We start from the raw sequence: 16,681 nt of genomic DNA, 5'->3' as shown, positions 1-16,681 counted from the left end.
TCATAGTGACCTGTAAACAAACAGCTCCCTCTCTCTTGGTACAGCTGCGTTTTTTGCCATTTCCCGCAAACTGCATTTGTGGTTTCTGTGCTCCACATTGTTTTAGTGGATGCTTTTGTACGTCTTTGTCGTGTTTTTGTGGGGTTTGGCGGATTTTTTTTTTACTGCAGAGAGTCAATAATGGTCCTGAATAAAGCAGCTTAAAATAAACAAACCGCTAGCTTATGAGCCAAACACATTTGAGACCTACACATTTCTTCTTCTGAAGCGCTGAAGAGGCACCAAGAGCCCCCCTCACCTGCTGCACAGTGGAGCAGTCACAAGAGGCGCTACACAAAACAAAAACAAAGGAGGAGGTATACGGGCAAGACTCGCAGCGAGCCACACATGCCTTCTATCCCTGCTATTGTTCAGGCTAATAGACTTTCACTGGAGAATAAAACAGATGAACTGCCAAGATGGTGAAAGACAGAAGGAAGAGGAAGGAGGAGGTGGTGGAGCTGATGAGTGCAGGACACCAAGCTCTGAAACAGGGATAAACCCAGGAGGCGCCGCACCGTTTCAGAGGATCAGAGGAGACTGAAGGCAGCCAGCCAGGTTTCCGCCGGGTGCTACGGTTTCCTCTACCTCCAAAAACATGCTGCACAGGTTGGCCCACAGTGGCGGCGCGGCTCAGTCGCAGCGGCTCAGGACTAGCACCTTAACACTATTTTGTTGTACGGTTGTACAATGTCAAATTAAGCTCTTACTTACTTATTATTCATTAAGATGTGTGTGTGATCATGTGACCCAGGCAAAATAACGAGTGAAATTAAGAAAAGAAAAGTCCAAGCCTTTGCCCAGTAAGTAAGTTTCAGTGAGTTTTTCATTCATTTTGTTACTAACTATAATAATGCATCGGCTTTGCATAGCAGTTTTCTGGACACTCAAAGTCGATTTACATTGCATTATTCATTCCCTCCTCTGTGGTTGTAATCTGCACCTCCGACCGACGCTCACACACTATTACGTTCACTGAAGGGCGAAGCAGGTGAAGTGTCTTGCCCCAAGGACACGACAGTCTGCACCTGCGAGATCGAGACTGTACTGTTTTAACTTCTGGTATAATAAAGAAAACGCCGTCGTTCAGGGATGTCCCAGTTTCCGATCACATTGAGGCCATGATCCCGACAGTGATCGCAAATGCATACTTGATTAATCTTTTCACTTCTTCTCTCTTCACTTTGAGGAAGTGGCACACGGCTGTATGAGTGGACCAAGTACCTCTTAGATCTCATTTTCAGACCTACTTCATCACCATCGTTTGTGTGATTCATCTGCGTCGAGCCAAGCCCTTATTAAACTTATTCAAAGTACAAGTTTCACAAAGCGAGGCCCCGTTCGTTATGGCCGTTTCTGATGGCTTCACAGAATCCTATAGACCTACATTCTACATGTTTGATCATGGAGAAGAGGTAGCGGAGTAGTGGACCTTCTCATCAATTGGATTTTCCTTCTTTTGAAAATACGGCATACTGGCTCCTTCTCCCACCTTCAACTAAATATAAATCACAATTTTACGGTAGAAACTAATTACAGAGGCTGCCGTTATTTACGTCAGATAGTATAATGTGCACTCACTTTGGATTTATCTCACAACTTGTTAACCTTCAACTTTAACAATGCCTGTGGTTTAAGTGATGAACTTCTCTACACCAAAGTTATCTCTATCGGAAAAAGAACTTAAATTGTGTAATCCTTCAAAAATGTTGCCGGCCTACTATAGAGTCTGCTGATTTTATAAGTAATAAAATATCCAAGGTTGAGCCAGATTTTTATTAACAAATTCCATTATTCCACTTTATTTATCCGACCACACCACAGTAATTATGACTTTGAGTCATACAGCGCTCACAGCGGTTTGTACATTGCATTTTTCCTTCGCCGAGACACTCTGGAGGGGATAAGCTGCTTCTGTTGCCACTGCTGTTCTCACTGACAGACTTTTTTTCACCGGTAATAATCAGAGTAGTAGTAGAGTAGCCAAAAATATTTACTCAAGAGTAAAACAAGCAACAGCAAGACAATTTTACTTGAGTATGTGAGAACTGAGAAACTGTTTGAGAGTAAAGTCTTATTTATGGCCCCGTAGTGACGATAATTAACACAAATAAAATGTGAAATAATGTGGAAAATGTAAAAAATATCACAAACGACAAATCATTGATGAGTTATGTACATACAGTAATACATCTTTTTGTCAATATGAAGATTTGTCACTTAAACATTTACTCAGTGTTTTTTTACTTAAAGGGGCTAGATGCAAGTTGACCATTTTACACTCACTACTGCCACCACAGGTCATATGTGTAACTGCACCTTCTATATTAAGCTCGTGCATGACGGCAATTCGGACCCGAAGTAACAACTTTTTGAGTGACAATGCAGGATTTTAGAGGCAGTTAAACTCCGTATAGTCCCTTTAAGTAAGAGTACAGATAATTCATTTGAATATCACTCAAGTTGAAGTAAAAGTAACAACTCGCACTTCAAAAAGTGATATAAGTACATGCATTTGAGTAAATGTAACTGAGTACTACCCACCTCTGGCAATAATACAGTAGCACTTACAGATTCAAGCGTCTTGCCCAAGGACACGATGGCAGTATGCATTAGTTGGAGCTGCTGGGGCTGAAACGCCTCTCCAGCCACTAATCAAATGATAAGGGAACCATTCGAATTGTGATTTTAATTGAATTGCTATTAGGGCTGCACGATATATCGCCTCATCATTGTTACCGTGATTCTAGATGATGGAACATCATGTGCACAGAAGTGTCATGTCATGTAATTTGAGTTAGAGCTGGGGCCGATACTCAAAAGGAGAGACAGTAATAGAAAAAAAAAAATGTCCAAATGTTATCCCTGATAAATATTTAGAAGTGATTTGTTTCACAAACCTGCCAGCTTCCACATTTATCTTGGCGGTAAATCCTTTCATCTGACCAACATCAAGCACATCATTTGGAATATTGTCAAAACCTTTGGACAGCATTTGGAATTCACATGAGCTGAGAGAGAATTCTTTGACATGTGACCATTTTTGTTTCATGGATAAATCCAACCATTACCGAGATATAAACCATGGCATTTTGACGGTTACTATAGTTGCCACAATAGAATTCAAGAGGGATCTCTGTTATCGCCCAAAAATGGTCATGTTCAAAGCTGCTAGAGGGGGAAAACAAAGAGGGGGAAAAAAACGACGCTTTCACACATTACTCCACCACTACTTTAACAACTGCTGAATAATGAGTAGACTATATTTTTATATAAAGACATGGAGAAGAGTAAAGTGGGCCCATAAGCTACATAAATAACATTAGCTTCATGCAACATATGCTAGCGCTAGCTCAATTGCCGTTTTTTTTCGCTTCTACCGGACAATCTGCTGTGCAAAAACATCCCCAATTTTGACTGACTTTATTTGTATGTGATAAAAAAAAAAGTCCGTAGGCTGCCAGAAAGAGTGAAAAACTGCGGTTCACATTTCCTTCCTCCCCACTAGGCCATGCCCACAATAAATCACAATATCCCTGAGGCCTTCCATCTGAATGAGAGTTCTCGGTTTTTTTTTCAAATGTAGTTTTAATTTTTTCCTTGCTTTGACACAACAGGATAAAAATGCAAACATGCAAAGACAGATACTGCTCTTTTTCCTCATATTGGCTCATGTACCCCTTATTGCAATTAAATTCGCTGTTCTTGCCTGAAACCCAATAATTCTTGCGCTTTGTAAGAAAGTCTCCTAAAGCCCGCTCAACTGTCAGCCGGTGTCGGGTTGGATCGGATTTTTACAGCAGCCTCTCAAACTTTTGGAGTCCACCCACCAGAATATATTTAACTGAGCCTTTGTTTTACCTTCAGGCAACCAGCGTGCGCTTATGTTTTCTGTAATGAAAGGAGAGGAAATGTGTCCAGACAGTTGATTTTACAGAGAGAGTTGCTAAGAGACTCAAAAGTTCGTCTGGCGTCGTGCACTTCTTGTTTCGCCTGGTAGGCAAACTGGAGCGGGGCCAGACTGCACTGCGCCGATATAAGCTCCTTAGCTGTAGCACCCTTCAGTAACGGGCCTGATTGAGCCGTCCCACCGAGGAATTTTATCTACAGGAGTTTGAAAGTGAAGAGGGGTGGGCAACTTTTCTGACGAGGGAACAGTTTTTTGAAGGAGTTAGACTTTGGGTGCGAGGATGTTATTGCAATTGAACGTGAAAGAAGCTTTGCAGGCTTGTACTACGTTTCATTGTCAGGAGCCTCATGAGTCATTCCCAATTTAGTCATTTTTGACCAATATATTTGTCTCCAAGAATAGAAACACTTCATGTTGATTGGTCCAGAAATGGCGAGATATTGACCATACCAAAACTTTCACCACTGACCCACTGTTGCCCCACAAATGTATTTAAAAGTGTGCTGTTAAATTAAACTAGGGCTGGGACAGTATTTTGTATGAATAGCATGTTTCAGTATAGCGTGATGCTCCATTGCTGTATCGTTTCAGTGCCCCATAATGCAATACTATAATACTACACGTATATATCCACACGAAAAGGTGATCATTATTGGTCACTATTCTTATTCTACTAATTGGTTCTAAATCAGTTGTGAGTAATTTACTTTCTTGTTGTAGTGTAAATTTCTTTGGCCATCATTGGTTTACGTGGTCAACAGCATTTGCGTAAGAATGCTGAAAAAAGCATCTTTGTCAAAGATGCTTTTTCAAAGATGTAGTCTGGGAGCGAGTGTGATCTCAGCGATTTCCCGGTTGGCGGGATTGACAGACGCATTTACCGATGACTGACCTGTGAATATGACACAGGAACAAGCAGCAGGAAGCCTTTTCAGTGAACATGAACAGACAAAAGAGCAGAAGAAAACAGTGTATCAGTCACTGGGATCGGCATCTTTAATGTTTTGGAAGAGTGCAGTGACCGCTTCAGTGCTTCCGTCTCAGTGCGATGAACTCTCGGTCCGTGATTGGACCGGTAGTGGTAAAATCGGGAAATGATTGGCTGCGAACAGCTGCACAGATGGTTCTTCTTTTGAACAGAAAGGAGAAGCGTCTGCCAGGCAAATGTGGAAGCAAGAGTCTAAATTAGTGCATTGGTTTCTTTGGCGCTCCGCCTACTTCACTTCTCAACACTGTCTCTGTCTGAGCTCCGACTGAAATGTGCATCTAATTAATACACATGAAAAACTGCAACGTGTGGGAGGGTTTGTGAGAGCCAGAAATACGTTTGAGCAACAGCTCAGAGATTTTATTGAACCACCTCCAACTTTGAAAGCAGGATAAATCAGGTATCTTTAATACCGGCTGAGATATCGATTGATATAAAGTTAAAGGAAACTGGTTGCATTACAACCACAGCCATACTTTTAAGATCCTTTTGCACTTTCATTTTCTCAATGTCAGACTGATTAACATTTAAAGCTCTTAAAAACATTTCAATAAAGTTCCGTTTACTTAACACTTAATTGCAACAAAGTGTGTATCGTCCCATCAGCATTTTCATCCCTGCAGTAGCGAGTATATAACTTAATACAAGTGAACAGCCCCAAGGCCATGTTGATGTTGTATCTTGCATAAGCCGAGCCTGGGCAGACTTTGTAAAGCCGGTTTGGTTTGGTGCAGTGCAGAGATGTTGGAGCAGGTGCGTGGGTACACTGGCAGCTCTGCGGGGGTCTCTTATTTCGGCTGTGCACCTGAACACCATTTCCCATCAAGGAATTCAGAGTCCTGGCAATAAATGTGCAGCTACACAAAAAATAATAAATATGGTCCTTATCGTCGCAGGTAATCTTAATGGAGAACACTGCTGTGCGTCTTTTACGGGCCGCACTTGTAAAAATGTGTTGTTTGCCTCTGCTCATTTAACACTCACATTCTTGTGCTTTTACGGCTCAAAGTCAGTCTTTTATAGGAGCATTAAAACATGTTTTACAAGCTCCCGCTACAAGGCTTTAAAGATCCTGACAGTCGCCTCCATGAATAATTGCTTTTCATTTATGATGGCACAATATTTTTAAATAAAGAATGTTGCCTGTCATATTCCATCAAAGTGACGCCGGCACCAGTCACATAAACCTATTACATTTTAATTGGTGGATTTAATCGGTGCTACTAAAACATGCAAGATGCTATTAACTTGAACTGGAACTGTATTGCACTCTCCAGTAGAAATATAGGCTCTTATATAAAAAAAAAAAATCTAGTTTGTTCATTTGGATGTTTTGTATAGTATAGTTTTGTATAGACAGTCCAGAATCATAATATGTTTTAAAAGATGTCTCGTACTCCCTGAACCACTCTTTCACAAGATGAGCCGGATGAATGATGTCATTGTCTTCTTGCAATATGCCCGCAGCATCAGGGAAGAAGAAATTCATTAATGGAATAACCAGGTTACCAGCTGAATTCAATCTTTGGGTTCATAGTGTTGCTGAACCTAGACCTGCAAAATAAAGTATGAATTAAGAAGAAAAAAACAAACATCTCATCCCCTCTCTCCACAAAAAAAAAGGCTGAAACAAACTTTTAAATGCTTAGTCCTCCTCGGTCCAGTCTGGTCGAGTCAAAACTTCAAAAGTTGAGTTCATGTCTGTTCAAAGTCACTTTGTTTTCCTCTGAAAAGTGCATCGTCTCTGGTGTTGTGAGGTAACATGATAGTTTATTGGACCATTGTTTTTGGCGGGGGGTGCATAGGCTGTAGAAAAGAATAGACCACTCCTCCTCACGCCTCCCTGTTTACGTTAATAACTACATTCAAGGGGGAAATCATGGCAGATTTACAGACGCATGTTCCTAAAAAGCCACGCCCACACCGTTAGCTCTCGTGCTAATGGCCTGTCTATCAAAGTCCGGCCCTCATTAGTATACGAGATTCATAAAATCTAGCAAAATTAGAAACCAGGCAGTTGTTTTAATCGTGTCTAAAGTGCAATGCTTCCTAATGGAAAACTAGCTTGTTTTGCCGCCCATATACAGTATGCAGGTACTTCAGCAATGGAGGGCAATGGCGACACCCAGCGTCGTCGTCATGAAACTCTGCTACAAGCGGCCATTGGGGGGTGTCCACATTTTGCAGTCTATATGGATGTACCTCCTGGCTAGAAGTGAGTTTCTGTTTGGGTGACGCCTGAGTATGGCTAAATCTTGGTATCGGCCACTTCCACAAATCCACTTATTGTTATAAAGATATGGGTCCGGAAGGTTTCAAATGAACACACATTTCCAATACTCTTCTTTGTAAGTACATTGGTCTGGCGTGAAAAAGTCATTTTTCAAGTAGAGATTCGTCAGGTTTGTGTGGAATTAATGTTCTATTTGTGCGAAGTACAAGCAAAGATGGAAACTAAGAATATGTGGAGTAAACAGTATTTGCCTGTCAAATTGGAACTTTGGGAGATATGGACTTAATTATTGTCTGACGAATGAATTCTTGATGACTTACCAAAAAAGGAACCCAAGAGAGGTCGGAAAAAATGCAATCACAAAGTTTTTGAAACAAGAAGTCCAAACCAACTGACTGAAAACAGGAAATTAAACGCCCGTCTCTTTGGACATTTTTATTGCTAGGCGTCAACTCTACCAATCTTTCTCTCACTGAGCTCTTCACACGTCGTCAGATGCTGCCTCCTCCGCATGTTACTTTTGGTCTTAAAACAACATTTGCCCAAGAGAGACTGGGTTTTTTTCCGTCTATGGGATAGGAAACAAAACAAATACGAAGTGCAAACAAAAGCTTTTCTAGTCATTGTTGCTATAAAAAAAATTAAAGCGTGCAGTCCTTTTCATCTTGAGAGAATGAGGAACAATGCTGTATCCATGCAGCGACTCATCGGATTACAACACAAGCAGCTCTTTTGATCTAAGGACCAGACTCACCCATTGTTCATTGTTGCCTTTAATTTTGTAATCACTTTTGTCGATTTTTTTTTTTTTTACTATCATTGCGTCCGATTGCTTCACGGAACACTCACGAATTCACCCAATGCTTTTTCGAAAATCCACAGGGTCTGCATTACAATAAGGCGCCCTGACCTGTAATATATTTTAATGAGGCAAATGAAAGGGAGAGGCGGAAAATGTAAGTGGAGTGAGTCTGCAGACCGGAGAACAGCACATTCAGGACCACCGATTCAGGTATAGACTGTTACTAAGATGTATTGACTTAAACTTAAAGTGCATGTGACACATTAGACACATTTTGTGCTAAAACATTGATTATATTTAAGATTTAGCGAAAAGATTGTACCCAGTTTTCTTTAGTTTGGCCATTTTTGTTTATAGTTTCACTTCCTTATTGGACACTGACAGGAAGTGACATAGAAGAAGGTAGACAATTGCCAAAACTGTTGTCATGCCGACCATGTTAAGTTATAGGTAAATGAGTAACTTAAACTGCTGTGGAACTTTACCTTCTTCTATGTCACTTCCTGTCAGCAGCTTAAACAATTCAAATAGAAATACATTGTCTGCCCAACATTTCTTTATTAAAATTGCAGCGTCACTGAAATAAAATTATTATGCAACTGATGAACTTGCAACTGATGTTATCCTTCTGATTAAGTCATACTTTCAAAAGCATTAAAACCTGTCTGTTGCACTTTAAAGCTGCAGACGCCAGGCCAGGGCAACGTCGGGCCCAGGGGCCAAATCTGGCACTCGAGCCCATAACCCCTGACCCCAAAGATAATCTAAGGAAATATAGTGACATAAAGATCTAAACACCACTTACAGTACTAGAAAAATACTGGAATCTCGTCAATACCTTTTAAAAAAATACCTGGGGATGACCTCTAGACCCCCCCTTTTAAGTCTTTATGACAAAAATAATACTTGAAAGTGGTCCTTCAGTTTTGACCTACGTTGGGCAGGTTCGTCCTTCCATCAATTTATTAGGAAACTGGACATTCTTCTGCGGTCTCGGCCCATCTGCAGAGGGACTCTCATCGGCCCTGGGTCTATCTATAGCCTGTCCGTCCATGGGAGTGGATCTCTCCTTCTGTGGTTCTCCCCGAGGTTTTTTTTCTCTTCCACTGTGTTTTTGAGTTTTTCCTTTCCTTAAAGGAGAGTCTAGGGGACTCTCCGGGCACGTTTCCATCTGCTGCTGACGCTTATTTAGTTTCATTGTTTTAATGTTTGTGCAGTCATGTGAGGCAACTCCTGTTGTGATACTGGGCTATACAAAATGATTGACTGATTGATACCATACCCCTGCTGGTGGTACAAGAGCTTTCTTAGGTGCGACTCAGGAGCATCTGCAATTGAGAAGGTTTAGACCCAGTTTAGACCCATTTTAGATCTGTTTTTACCTGGTTTAGTTATAACTTGAGTTGGTACTTGGTGCAAAAGGATTAAGAACCATTGCTGTAAGCTATTTTCAGAACACACATTTTGTCTACAGCATATCTACTGTATATGTGCCTGTTTAAACAACCTACTGGGAGAGTCATCCATGTCTTGGTCACGTTTTTTGCGTTATGGATATGATCACTGTAACATTCCTTGGATCCTTTTGTGCTCTCTGAAGTCCATTTAATAGTATACCTGTAGTTGTGTGTCCTTGAATGAGCAATGATCCGACCTTGCCAGTGTGAATGAAGTGCGAGTCGCTGATGCTCAGACTGGGCCGATGGAAAAGACTGGCAGCCTGAGTCTCCTTCAGTCACAGCTGCCCTGGGGTCAGTCTATAACCCAAAGTCAAAACAAGGGGCCCTAAATCCGCTGTCGTGAATCTGCTGTACTCCATTCTGCTGCTTCATCTTTCCCAACCGCACGTGGGAGTGGGGTTAGCGATAAGAATAATTTGTAATGAATAGCAGAGAAGCCGCATCATTAGAGCTTTTTTTCTTCTTTTTTTGGTGGCGGGAATAGAAATATATATTTTCGGAGATAGGCTTATAAAAGTGACCCATTTGTTACAGCCGAATCATCAGTAACATTCAATCACGGCCCATCCAATTACCGGGACCAAGGGTTGTCCTGTAATCAAAGGGGGGTGACTCGCAATCCGCTGTGCCCTTTTCCGTACTCCGTCATTTACATAATCCGGTGGGAATGCTGGATAATGAGCTCCGTGGCACCTTTGGTAAACACACAGTGAATAGGCGTTCGTGTGTGTACAACTTCATTATTGTAGGCTAAGAACCCAGTATGAGTCCTTCCGCTTTGTACTAATCACGCCTGCAACTTAATCAAGCACTGTTTTTTTTTTCTTCTCTTTTTTTTTTTTGCCACTCTGATCTGAGTCTCATCTTTCATTTTCTATTTTTTTTTTTCCTCAATGACAAGTCTAGCCCGAGTCTTAAGACCTGCGGCGGCAAGAGGCTCCAATTACAAGTTGCGGAAGCTGTGTGCGCTTGTACTGCTATTATGTCGCTTAATTAGTTGGCGGTTGCATTCGCCCCCAAGGGCAGGTCACGAGAGGGAATCTTAAGTGTGGCGATATCATTAACGAAACAGTTACTTTCTTTAAAACTAGGGCAACTGCTCAGGATGAAAAAATGATCAACGCGTGCGGTGACAGGTGATAGTTGTTTATCTTAACAAGTGCAAAGGAATCTTAGCAAGTTTGTGGCCTTGATGTTGATGCGTTTGGAGATCGGAGACGTGAGAAAGATGAGAGCGAAATTGGCACTGATGGGAGCATAGTTGTCTGGCAAGGTATATTAGCCCAGTGCCAAAGACGGTGCAGTCGCAGGGGTCTCCGAGCTACTTCTCCTGTGAGATACTGATTGCAACATCCTAACGGCAGAGAGCGGAGGATGCTAGAGATAAGATAAGATAGCCTTTATTGATCTTACAATGGAGAAATGTACATGTTACATTCAGATCTTAGAAACACTCGGTGTGCAAATAGGCAGGAAATGTGAGGAAAAAACAATTCAATAGTAAATAGTGATATCTTACATACAATGACAACCAAGGATTTTGTGCGGACAAAAAGTATAAACGGTAAATAATAAGTAAATAGACTATAACAAAAAAGTTGTTGTCAGTGTTAGCAGCGCTGGTTTACAATAATTGTGCAAGTGGTTGATGAAGTACACATGTTACTTCACAGTCTTGTTGTACAGTCTAACAGCAGTGGGGATGAAGGCCTTGCGGTAGTGCTCCTTCTTGCACTGAGGGTGCCTCAGTCTGCCACTGAAAGAGCTGCTCAGCTCCTCTACAGTCCCGTGCAGTGGGTGGGAGGTGTTGTCCATGATGGAGGTGATGGATGACACTCTCCTGTCCCTCACCTCCTCCAGAGTCCAGGGGGCTGCCCAGGATGGAGCTGGCCCTCCTGACCAGCATGTTCTGTCTGTTCTTGTCCCGCTCTGTGCTGCCCAGGGCTCAGTACACGGCAGCATGGTGGAGAGTCATAAAAAGTCCTGAGCAGAGGCCTGCTCACTCCGAAGGACCTCAGTCTCCTCTGAAGGTGGAGGCGACTTTGGCCCTTCTTGTACAGGGCGTTGGTGTTGTGGGACCAGTCCAGTTTATTGTTGAGGTGAACACATACTTGAGTGACAAATGCACTTATGCACTTAGGACAGAGACATTATGAACAGATAGTCACTGTTCATATTTCAAGATGATTTTGTCTAAATGTTTGCAATTGTGTTTTCACTCTGGGGTCCACAAAGAGAACATGCCCCTGTTGATTAGTTTAAGCAATATGACCTTTTAGAAAGAGAAGCATAATTTTAGTTTCTTTGCTAATCTCTAGAGGCTGGAGTTGTTATTGTTGGCCCTGACAGACATGGTCACAAAGCGCTTCACATGTGACATTTACATTCACGCCATACTTTGTGGTGGAAAGCTTCGTTTGTAGTCGAGGCTGCCCTTTGGGGTAGACCGTGAGACGCGCAGCAGCACACATAGCTGTGCTCAAAGGTTTACATTCCTTGGCAGAATCTTAGATTTTTTTGACTATTTTCCAAAGAATATGAAAGATAACACAAGCATGTTTGCTCTTTATAAATCATAATGAAAAAAGTACCAAAAATGAACCTCATCAAAAGTTCATGAGGAATGAGCCGCTTTACCATTAGATTATAGACAGAACCTTCTTCACAACTACCACAAAAGACTCCAAGCTGTCATTGATGCTAAAGGATGCTAAATACACAGAACTGTGGTATGTAAACTTTGGATCAGGGTCATTTTGGTACTTTCTTTTTTCATTACGATTTAAAAAGAGCACACAAATGGCTTCACACAACCACTAATCATGAGTGAAAAAAAAACCCTTTTTGCGCTATCTTTCATATTCTTTGAAAAATTGTCAAAAATTGGTCATCCTGGTCTATTTTTCATGTTTTAGCGGTACGGGAAAACCAGAGCACTTGGAAGAAACTTGGAGGCACTGAGAGAACGTGCAAACTCCACACAGAAAAGCTCCACACCTCCAAACAAGCCTGATCTTGGCGGTTCTTTATTCATTCATCCTAAATAAAAAATGACTCCCCAAAAATCTTGTTGGTCTTGCACACAGAAACACCCAACCTTTAAAAACAAACATAAGATCAATCTGGGGGGACAAAGTGCTGATGGTAGAGCGGGTCGTCTCATGATCGGAAAGGTTGGGAGTTCGATATCCGGCTCCTGCAGGTGTGCGCTGTCCTCGTGTCCTTGGGCAAGACACTTCACCTCCAGTGTCTGCTTACATTGGTGTTTGAATGAGTGTGAATGGGTGAGTGGTTCCTTGCTGTAAACCTGATGTAGGTGGAAAAGCGCTGAGACCATTTATCATCTATGAGTTGTTGCACAAGACCACCCAGGCTAATAGAGTTTGCTTTAATTAGGCTTTTTATATTTCAAATGGATCTGTTAAAATGAGTCACTGTTTTCTTGTATTTACTAATATCCCAAAACAAACACTGCATCAACAGGCCATAATCCAAACACTATTTGTCGATGGTTCCACATGAGCTCATAATAGGCAGCTTTATACCGTAATACACAAGCTCATGTTGTTTTGCTCCAGTGCAAATAATAGCCTGAAAATACATACCTTACACTTATTCTCTCCGCGCCTCCGTCCAGGTACTCGACTCCCCGAGAAGGGCGCAACGACCGGCAGCATCATTGGCGCCATCATCGGAGTCATCATCATCCTGGCCATCATCGGAACAGCCATCGCCATGTACCGCAAGCACCGCAGCAAAATCAACGGAGAGTGAGTGCCTGTTTATGTTGTTTTTATGGTAATATGCGTCCATTTACATTACAAGAAGTGTAATTCTGACTCAAGTGTTTCCGTGTGTCTCAGTGGCCCTCCCAAGCACAAGCCCCCTCCCCCCAACAAGAACAACGGCAGCACTGTCAACCGGGTAAGTCTCACGCCAGACACTACGGTGGACTGATGGGAGTCATTTTTCCCGTTAAAAAAATGTTTGTGTAAGTCATTAATTAGACAAATAGCACTTGCCTGGCATATGGTGTTTATTTTTCTCTAGATGAGCAAAGAGACTGGGCGATTTTGCGAAATATTTCACTCAGTTTGGTGCAGCCTCTTGTCTTGTCCAGTATTTCCCATCTTTTTTGTCTTGCGTATTCCTTGGACCTTCTATTTCTCAACTGGTGGGAAAGCAAAACTTTTCTATCAACATTTCTCTTCTAAAAAAGTATAGAAACATCTTAATCTATAAAAATGACGGTTGTTTTGGTCATAAGGGCTTTGGCTTCATAGGTTTATGCAATGTTTATTCACCATTAATTTGTGGAGAAGTATTTCACTTGGCTCGCGGCCAGCCATCCTAGGATTAGAGTAGGTCAAGACAACATCCCAGTTGAGAACCGCTCTGTTTGTGCTGTCTTAAAGATGTTGATGATCTGTAAAATGGTCAGTTAAAAGTACTATTTATCAGTAAAAAGACATGTTTTGTGTGAAACGTATTAAAAAAGCCTCAACTTCATACATTTTATTGCTAAATGTAATTTAAAGCAGAACTAAGTAACTCATGCCCCTAGAGGCCATAAGCGCCACTGCAGGTGTCGTAGGATGTTGCGTTTTTTTTACTCATTAATTGTCCGTGAGAGTAAATACTACGCAGACAGAAAAGATAAAGGGAGAGAGGGATATTGTACATTGTGCTACAACCCAATTACACAATGGAGATTTTTTTTTTTTCCACTCAAACTTGGCTGTAAACACTGGCGCAAGCCCACAGTTAGCTTTGCCCGTTAGCTTGTTAGCTTCTTCTTCATGATTCTATTAGCGTGTATGGTGCCTCCGACCTTATTATGGTAAACAGATTACATAGTTCTTCTTTAAATAGACTTTCCTTTCAACATTATGTTCAAATTGCATTTAAGTTCACCTCTTTAAAACAAATGAAATAATTCCAATTGTTCCACCCTCAGCATTTCAGGGTTAGAGTCCCAGTTCTGAAAATTTTCAAAATGTCTTTCCCCTTTTCACCCTGAACTGTCCTTTTAATAAAAGCCTATGAGATAAATAGTATGTAAATGTTTGTTGTTGATCCTTGGAGACAAGCAGTGACATAAAAATAGGCATAATTTCCTGTTGCCGTACAGTCGAATTATACCAATGAGAAAAGAGTGAGTTAGTGGTTTATGGAAATTATTACCCTTTGTCTCTGTCTCTAACATTCCAAGAAAGTCAGTGTTTAAAGGAACAGGCCACCGTTTTTCCAAACAGAGATATGATCTTACCTGAGCTTAGACGAGTTGATGCGTAACTGTCTGGTCTTTGTGCGTGCGCTCAGTCACACAAAAAGACCGATGTTGTTAGCATTTAGCCTCTCCTCCACTCCTCTATGGGGCCAAACGGGAGTGAAGTTAGAAGCGACCAAGCTCTTCCACTTTTTCCCTATTTGAATACAGTTATGTGAGTATTTAAACGATCCAAGTATATTCAAAAAAAAAAAAAATTCTGATTTTCTAAGTGGATAAAAAGAGGCGTAGTAACACGTCAAAGTGCTCCTAAGGTACACACGCGTAAAGACCAGACAGGTACACATCAACTCATCTAATCTATGGTAAAAACATATCTCAGTTTGCAAAAACAGTGGCCTATTCCTTTAAGGGTCATTTTCATCAACAAAGCCCTACTGAAGCCAGCCCAGAATACAGTCTATTTCTATTTAGTGAAGCGGTTTGAATGTAAACATGAAGTAGGTGTGGTTATGGCAGTCCAGACCCTTCCCCTCAGGAGTGGGCAGAGTTTTAAATAGGCCGATTGCTTGTGTGTTTAACCAGTCTGGCATTTGACTTGAAGAGTGAGAAGAAGCTTCTAAAGATAGAAGAGAAACCAAAACAGTTTAAACATATACTCCACTTAAGCTTAATTTAGACCCTTTTTAGACCAGCTTTTGTCCTGATCTATTTTGATCTAGAGTGTGAACCTCTGACCTTGTTTTCTGACTTTGTCCTCTTTCAATTAACCACCTCCTTAGTCTGACTCCCCCTTTCTCAATTAACAAGACATTTTTTTTACATTTTTTTTTTAGGAAATGACCATTATCAGACAAGACGATCCATTACCTGAAGAAAGACCTCTGCGGAATGAGATCACCAACAACCAAAATGCCGAGCCTGTTACGGTAATAGAGTGCAACACTGAAACATCGAACTTTAATTAAAACAAAAAAACCTGAAAACAAACAAACTTTAATTACAAAAGTCTATTAAGCATTATAGGCAATTGATCTACTCCTTTTGTTGTGTTTGGTTTATTACTCCGGTGTTGAGTAATCTTCTACTTCTGATGCACTCCACTTATTTACTGGAGTTGGTTGCATCATATATGGAACATAAAACTGTAATCCACATTTTTAAAGACCATAATCCATCACTGGACCCATTCTGAGCAGTTCTGCAGTTCTACAGTGTGTTCATCATGGTGCCGCCAACTTGTTAGCAGGCAGTGAAAGGTTGAATCTGCTATTCTATACCACTACATTGCACCTAAATCTTAACATTATGTATATTCTCAGTGTAAATCATTTTTTTTACATGCTTTCTTCTTGTCTTTGGTGCCGACAGGACCTGGACGCCTACTACGACGACGAGAACGTGGACGAGGGCCCTGAGCACTACTTCTCTGCTGCCCCCTCTGGCTGGGATGACCCGGGGAACACGGAGGTGCCCCCTCCCTACATGCAGACCGGCAGAGAGGAGGACTACACCCCGGAGCCCAACGTCAACCGGGGGGACAGCTTCATATCGCCCGCCATGTTTGTTTGAGAGGGATGAGGAAAGGAGTGGAACAGTGAGTGTGGGAATCTGATTCTGTAGGTAAAAAGCCCATCCATTTCCCCATAGACTCTTTTAGAAAAATAAAAGTAAATATTTGTAGGGTTGACAGAAGCTAATCAGCCATTATGATCACAGCATTTTGTGATGTTTCGAGTTTGCGTTATTTTCTTCCTGTGTCAGTAATTACATTTTATGGAAACTGAAATTCTGAAATGAAAAATACAGGGATTTACTTCCAGAACCAGATATCCCCATCCACTGCTGTGAACAATGTGATTTCTGACTCTTGGATGCATAAAAGGAAGGTTAAGCTTTTGGAAATCATCACGTCCTTGAGTTACTGCTGGCTTAATTTTTATTGAAGAGATTTGTTACTCGTCTGCGCCAGTAAATGCACCCCAATTTCCTTCTGATTCGTAAAACGCACCTACAAGG

At 41.4% G+C, this 16,681-nt stretch overlaps 1 protein-coding gene across 1 annotated transcript in view; it reads left to right on the top strand.

Moving 5' to 3' along the window:
* LOC306966548 (nectin-2) overlaps positions 1-16,416 on the top strand; it is a 223,063-nt gene extending 206,647 nt beyond the window's left edge. Inside the window, exons 7-10 of the mRNA XM_079561345.1 lie at positions 13,070-13,202; positions 13,296-13,356; positions 15,499-15,591; positions 16,034-16,416. Of these exons, the coding sequence (XP_079417471.1) occupies positions 13,070-13,202; positions 13,296-13,356; positions 15,499-15,591; positions 16,034-16,234 (488 nt within the window). The 3' untranslated portion in view covers positions 16,235-16,416. The remainder of the gene's footprint in view (positions 1-13,069; positions 13,203-13,295; positions 13,357-15,498; positions 15,592-16,033) is intronic.
* The last annotated feature ends 265 nt before the right edge of the window (positions 16,417-16,681 follow it).

Source organism: Gobius niger (genome assembly GCF_951799975.1).
Source record: "Gobius niger genome assembly, chromosome: 8".
Taxonomy (NCBI): domain Eukaryota; kingdom Metazoa; phylum Chordata; class Actinopteri; order Gobiiformes; family Gobiidae; genus Gobius; species Gobius niger.
Note: the sequence above shows the minus strand (reverse complement) of the source record. Positions and strands in the feature narration are given on the sequence as shown.